Source organism: Sinocyclocheilus anshuiensis, unplaced genomic scaffold, assembly GCF_001515605.1.
Source record: "Sinocyclocheilus anshuiensis isolate Anshui unplaced genomic scaffold, SAMN03320099.WGS_v1.1 scaffold1885, whole genome shotgun sequence".
NCBI lineage: Eukaryota > Metazoa > Chordata > Actinopteri > Cypriniformes > Cyprinidae > Sinocyclocheilus > Sinocyclocheilus anshuiensis.
Window position 1 is genome coordinate 1,230,178 of NW_015542322.1, and position 7,326 is coordinate 1,237,503.

General features: G+C 36.5%; 2 protein-coding genes across 2 annotated transcripts in view; both read right to left on the bottom strand.

Annotated features, from left to right (window-relative positions):
• dnai2a (dynein, axonemal, intermediate chain 2a) overlaps positions 1–252 on the bottom strand; it is a 4,489-nt gene extending 4,237 nt beyond the window's left edge. The window contains exon 1 of the mRNA XM_016489402.1: positions 124–252. Within this exon, the coding sequence (XP_016344888.1) occupies positions 124–252 (129 nt within the window). The remainder of the gene's footprint in view (positions 1–123) is intronic.
• Positions 253–4,765: 4,513 nt separating this feature from the next.
• The window catches only part of LOC107690944 (nuclear protein localization protein 4 homolog), a 10,218-nt gene continuing 7,657 nt past the window's right edge, over positions 4,766–7,326 (bottom strand). Inside the window, exons 13-17 of the mRNA XM_016489382.1 lie at positions 6,836–6,907; positions 6,444–6,536; positions 6,157–6,276; positions 5,855–5,957; positions 4,766–5,538 (exon numbers count right to left, since the gene is read on the bottom strand). Of these exons, the coding sequence (XP_016344868.1) occupies positions 5,381–5,538; positions 5,855–5,957; positions 6,157–6,276; positions 6,444–6,536; positions 6,836–6,907 (546 nt within the window). The 3' untranslated portion in view covers positions 4,766–5,380. The remainder of the gene's footprint in view (positions 5,539–5,854; positions 5,958–6,156; positions 6,277–6,443; positions 6,537–6,835; positions 6,908–7,326) is intronic.

Sequence of the window (7,326 nt, forward strand, 5' to 3'; positions counted from 1 at the left end):
TATATAAAGGATGGAAATATATTTTGATTTTTTTTTTATCACACTGGCAATTAGATTTTCCTTGTTTAAGCATTAAAAAAAAAAAGAACAAAGAAAAATGTTGATCAATGTTGCTGTTGTCACCTCTGACTTATCCTTGCTGAATTCTGTGTTTACTTCAGATCCACAGATCTCTTGCAGAGCAGGATCAGGTGGGATGTCCTCATGTTCCACATCACTTTCTGAAAAGTCACATGAGTGATCGATGTCCATTTTGAAAGCTAAAAAAAAAGGAGGGGGACATGTACTGTAAATAGGATCTTAATGGAGGTGCATGAAGATACACATTAGAGGTACATTCATATTGTTTTCTTTGACTGATGTTTTCTTGTGAAAATTGTTTTAATTGGTAATCAATGTGTATGTTTTTCTTCTGTCCTCACTATCACTTTCCATCCTGAGAGTCTTTTGTGATATCTCTTTAATATCATCATCCTACATTATTTTCTCTCTGTATAATACATAAATAAATATCATAAAAATAAAATAAATCTGATTTATTGAAAAACAAACGTAAAAAAACAATCAAAATTAAGTTTGTTGACACCCTCACGTTGGTCAGTTTATATTCTCACTGGACAATAACTAACTTCTGCTCTTTATTTCCACAGAGTTTAGAGCAGGAATGACCCATAAAAACAGACACTGATAGCAAGACTGTCTGTCTACTTTATTATGAACCACACTTACGAAACTCAAACGAAAGTTCAGTTGCTCCTGCAGTTCAAGAAACGCTGCCACTAGAGAGCGCTAAGCAGTTAACGTCTCAATGATGGCAAACAAGCAAGCTAGAATTAAAGCTGAAACGTAAAGAAACGTCGTCTTAATTTTAGTTTTTCCTCAAAACAATTCTGTAATAATCGAGATTTCAATAAAACCTATCCTTTTATATAAAAAAATCAAGATTAAAATGTTAAAATCTGCTGCTGACTTACCTTGCTAGAATGTGAAGGAATCCAAATATAACGGACAACGACAACGACAACGTCAGTGATAAAAAAAAGGGATAAAACGCTCCCAAAACGAGTTCTATCTCCTGTATAATAGTGTGTATTTAATATATTTTACGACGACGTAATAGCTATTATTCAATAAATTACAGTATTTTTGAACTTCCAATTCTTGAATAGCATAGTAGAGAATACTTGTCTCATGAATATTAATTAGACCGTGCTGACGTCAGGTAGGCCTACTGCGCTGGACGTCACGTAACCTAATAAATTAATATTCATAAGTCAATTCATTACACACTGAGAGAAATCTTTTATCAACCAAACAACGTTTGTAAAGAAGCAGGCGTGTTTTGCATGCTTTCTAAAACACCACCGACCACTGTAAGAATAGTCTATAAAAAATGTAATAATGCTGGTAAATGTATTCACAACTTGAAAACATGGAAAATGAACAGAAAACAACAGAACATACAGAAAAGAATATAACAAATGCTTTTGATGAGATTATATAAGAAGCTGCCATTGCTCATCACATTATCCACAAACAATTACAATTAATAAATTTTTTTTTAATGCAGCAAAAGAAGAAAAAGCTTGATCTTGACCCATTGTATATCATATTTTGTGGCTAAATGCTCTAAAAATCTTCACCCGATTTAAACATAAGACATAAAGACAGACATAATCACTTGATTTATAACAAAAATCTAGATACAACAATTAATGTACAATAAATCTGGTCTTATGCATATGGAAGATTCCTGAATTAGTCCTAAACTTGTGAATTATCAGGTTTCTTAATTCTTCGCACCACCACCCTATTCCTGCGTCCCTGTCTTGTGCCAGGCTCAGGTGGGGTCCCCTCTCCCTCAGGAGGTGGACGCTCCGCTCGAGGAGGTGAGTGACTTCTGCCGGTTCGTGCTTCATCCACAAATAACTCTATTCCCTCAAACTTAGTGGTCAGCTCCGCTAGTCTCTCTTTCAAGGAATTAAATTCCTTGTACAGGTCATTTAGAGCTTCAGATAATGGCTGAATCCTGAAAACACACACACACACGTCTGGTTCACTATCCTTGTGGGGACTCTCCATAGGCGTAATGGTTTTTCTACTGTACAGATCATATATTCTATTGCCCCTAAACCTACCCCTCACAGGAAACTTTCTGCATTTTTAGATTTTCAAAAAACTTAATTTTGTGTGATTTATTAGCTTGTTTACCCATGGGGACCTCAATTTAGGTCCCCACCACGACACGAGTCCCCATGAGTCTGTGCACACACACACACACACACACACACACAAGATGGAGCAAGCACATAAATATATTTATTTACTTATTTTTTTAAACATACCTTCCATAGTCTGGTAGCACTGTGCTGTGATCATTCAGAAGGAGGTCTTTGACTTGGGTCATGATGGCATATTTCCAGTTATCCAAGACTAAAGTGAGATTGGCGCATCCTCTCAGGTTCACCTTCTCAGCTAAAACATGCACAAAAACAAAAAAGATGATCATATTTTTTTAATATATTTTTTTTATTTTCCAAAACAAAAAAGTTTTTGTTAAACATTTACAGTTAATACATTTAAATATTTTATCATGGTATAATTATTCACAATATAACTTAAATGGGTTATAATTACATAACATTTCAAAAGCTTTTATAAAAAAAAATAAAAATTTAAAATGTACATATGCAGTATTTTACCTTCAGTTTTGTAGTCCCACTCCACAGTCTGTCTTGCGCTCTTCTGAGCAGCTCCCAGTGAGAGCACAAAAAGTAACGGCAGTAGACAATTCATGACTCTGTACAACCAAATAAATTCAAACAGGATCACAAATGAAATTGAATCAGATGCTTAACTGACAATATGAAATATAAAAACAATTTGGGAGACCAGCATTTTATGACTATAATGATGTGCTTACCTGAGGCGTCTGATTATATGTCTCAAAAGCCAATTAAATAATGATAATCATGAAAAAACACACACCTTCAAATATCATTAAATATCAGCAGTATGTCTTTTTCTGGCTTTTATATCATCATTCCCACCTAATCCCGCCCAGTGGTTGAGGCGGTGTCTGAAAGTGGAGTTAAATTTCAGTGTTTAACTCACCTTGTCACACTTTCTTTTGGAAGAAAAATTGCTTTTTTTTAAATCAAGGACCATCTGTGGAGGTAGGTGTAAGGAGAGATAAAGTGTTAAATTAAGAGGACTAGATAGAATCCAGATGTGTCAGATTGAACTTCTGAGAGCTTCAGGTAAGATGTTTGAAGTCAAGTTCACTCTACCTCAGCATTCCAGCGACTCATCTGCCACACATATGAGGTCCTTCTGATTGCTGGAGGTGAAACTTCTTCAACCTTTACTTTAAGAATCATACAAACAAAAATTGACCTAGACATTTTTTTAAAAACATACCGTAAAATCTTCACCGTCAGGATACACACATATTTATGTTAACAAGTTACTGGTTTGTGTGACATACTTTGGACTACCTTGAAAAAGTCCATATGCTCAGTTTGTATGGGATGTATATGTAGAGCCCTTGAAGTATATCTAAAGCAATACATCAAGCAGCACAGGGCCCCATCTGGTCTACCCTCCCATAAAAATGAATCAACATTTGTATTTTTTAACCAAAAAGTGTCTGTTGAAGGCTAAACTAATTCATTCGTTATTTACGAACACAAAATCAGGAAATAAAAAGACAAGACCACGGCATCCAAAGGAATCGGTTTTATTGTTGTTGAACTTTTTTCTAGTATTTAAAACCCCAAAACCAATTGAAAGCATACAACTCAGGGCACTTGTGTTTTATGACAATGGGGCCTAAGCACAGCTATCTGCACCTCAAACCTCAAAACTCTTAAAGCAAAAATCTGATTTCAATCTGTGAACAATGATGATCAGTGTGTGCCCATTTAAGTGAACCAATAGACTGAATTTTAGAGTGTTGGATATTATGAGTTTGAGAATTAAGAAAATTGAAGAAACTCTACAAAATATAACACAAATGTAAACATCTAGATAATTTCAGAGGGCTGAAATTCTCCTGAATGCATATTTAAGAGATGTCTTTGGGCTGGTTTCTAAAACATTGATTCGTGGCCAAATGAAAATGGCTGTCAGAAGACAATATAACCCTGTTTCCAGCCAGTAAAATCTATCTGCTGAACTACACAGACCAGTGTAGAAGATCTGAGGCTGGTTTAAAAAAAAGTCCAAAGCAAAGATGTCAATCAAGTGGAATAAGTTTAGACTTTTGCTTTTATATTTGTAGCTCTGTTCTTCCCTATCAATCAATCAATCGCTCTTGATCTCCACCATATGTGGAGCCGACAGGTGAGAGAGCGTGTTCAAAGACGGCCCTGACAGAACCCTTTGAAGGTGCAACGGTACAGGCTCCTTAAAGGCTGAACGGTGGAAAAAAAATCTCCACAACTGAAATCTGGACAGGTGCCAGGGGGACGGAAGGGGAAATTGGTAATGAAAGGGCGATGACAGTGAAATGGTGCAGAAAAGGGTACCAGCACCAAAGTCGAGTGGCTACAGTATTTGCAAAGCAAACGTAAACCAATCCACATTCGAAGCATAGCTTCTTAAGCTTTCAGAAGTCAACAGTCAATTGCAATCTTGAGGAAAAGGAACCTCTGCAGCCAAACCAACCATTCGACTTCAATCTAATCAAGCATTGATGAGAATTGAAACTCAAAGAAACTCATCGTCCATCAAAATAAAGTGTTATGAAAAATGAATGGAAGAATATAAAGCAAGCATGAGTGTTCGGTGAAGAAAGTGTTTTAAACTACGGTTGAAGATCTAAGAAACCATGATCAGTGCTGCAAATCACAAAGCTCCTTCAGCTGCATGTTTACTTCAAAATGGGCTTGAAAAAGTAATTTCCCTCAACATATAAAATCTTTTGAAATTAAATAACAGCATTTTTCCTTCTGTTTATTATTTACACAGCATCTTCAGTGAGAGTTGGGGAAAGACGTTTAACATCAGATGTTTCACCAATGGTGCTGAAAGGTTAGTTTGGACCACGAAGGGAGATGAGGAGGGTGGAAGGAGCTTCGCCCAAGTGCTTGTCTAAATAAACGTCCCAGAATGCACTGGGCTCACACAGAGAGTGCTACATGGGTACAACCCATCATCTTCAGCCATCAATCATCATCAAAGTGATGCAGCTCACAGCGTTGGATCGGGCACATATTCAGGCACGCGGCTGCCATCGGCATTTAGATGTGACACAGTCAGTGAGGGAGGCGAGGAGTTAAGGATTAGGCATACTAAAACGGCAGGAATACAGGGAAGCACGCCCACTCTCACTGGTGTTCCCGGTGGGATGTATGGTGCAGCCCGGATTCGTGGGGTTTTAGCTACGGGGCAAACTGCACATCTCGCAGTGCTCAGTGCCAGGTTGGTTCATGAAGGTGCAGTGGAGGCAGGACCACACAGCTGAAGAGGACTGTGGGAGAGTTGGGCCGCCCATGGCATAATCCAAAGATCCCGACGGCTGCCCTCCAACTGTGCCTGGGATTAACAAAAGAAACATGGTCGGCTAGTTGGAAAACCTATTGAAGAAATACTGAAAAACTGATGAAAAACACAAGTTGAAACACTTAAATTACTAATGGGAAAAATCAACTAAAACTGAAAAAATAAAAAAATAAATAATTAAACCTAAATAGTAGTATTAAAAAAATAATAATAACAAAAGAACACAAAAAAATGATGAAAATAAAAACAATTAAATGAAAACATAAAAATGAAAGCTAATTCAAAATATCAATAAAAACATTAACATTATATAAATAATAGTAAAATAACACTGTTCAGGACTACTCACTGCAGAGCTGCTCTATTGTGGCCCACTGCTCAGATTTCTTCCAGGTTTGAGCCAGCTCCTCATTGGATGTCTTCACTGCATCCAGCAGAAGCCCAATGCTGTCCTGTAGACATCAAAGAAAGGGAGATGAAGTTGTCAGGCAAAATACATATACAAACTCTTTATAAGATTAAATTAATACTTTATAAAAATTATAAAAAAATTAAAAACCAAGCAAGGTAAGTGGGAGAATATGATGTGTGGGTGTATATATATATATATTATATATATTATAGTTTTTTTTGCTTATGTTAGTTATAGACAAAACATAAATAAACCTCATTGGTGACAAGAAAGAGAAGCAGATGGAAGTCTGAGACGATGTCCAGGAAGGAGGAGGAGGAAGAACACTGGGAAAGATACGTCGCTAAACTGTGGAAGTCCTGCACACACACAAACAATTTTTAAGTCAATATTTCACAAGAACTGTACATTTGACCACAGTAAACAGAATTAAGAGTTTTATGCTCATCTTTAACAAGAAAAGCTGTGAGACGTCTTCAGATATGATACAGATCTAAAACATCATTCCTAGACCCTAAATGTGTACCTGGGTCTCTCCCAGAGCATCTCTGTTTTCGATGGGGAAGCGAAAAGTAGAGGAGAAAGTGAATACAGGGTCCTTTGGGAAAGTGGTGGTGATCTGAAAAAACAGAGGGTTAAATAGCAATAATAAACAAAAGACAAAGACAGTATTAAAACTCAATTGTTTACAGCCAGTTTGATGTCATGTACCATCTATTGGACATGGCTCTCTATTGGGCTTTAAAGACCAGCTATCCACTTATGTCTTTGCATCAAAGAGGACAAGATCTATATCTATCTAGTAGTATAAAAACGACTTCCCTATACCATTGGCTTTTTGACTGAGATGTGTAGACTGAAGGTCTAGATTTGATCAGTGCAAAAGTATGTAGTTATAATAACATGACAACAACTCACGTCAATGATCAAGTACTCCACTGGCAGCGGTCGGGCTAAATATGTGATGTCATTGCTGAATTTGTCTTTGTCCTGGAGGTGAAGAAAAAGATTGGAAAATGTGAACCTTTTCATGCCTCACTGACAACTAATCCCATGCATTCCTGTGGAAGTAGTGACACTGATAAGACTGTTTATGCCCAAAGCAACAGAAATATTAACTTTCATTCCTTCTGTTTTATGAAATATGACACGCTCAAGTAAAAAGAAGCTCAGACTGTTTAGAAACATCAGTCAAACCCTGCAAGTGATATGATCAAGGTTCCAATGACATGCTGGAACAGAAATGAGAAAAGTTACACTTCTGTTGAAAAATCCAGGGTCAAATACTTTTATTCAGCAAAGGAAGCATTATATTGATAAAAAGTGACAGTAAAGACTTTAACATTACAAAAAATAAATAAAATTAATGCTGTTCTTTTGAAATTTCTATTCATTATATATATATATAT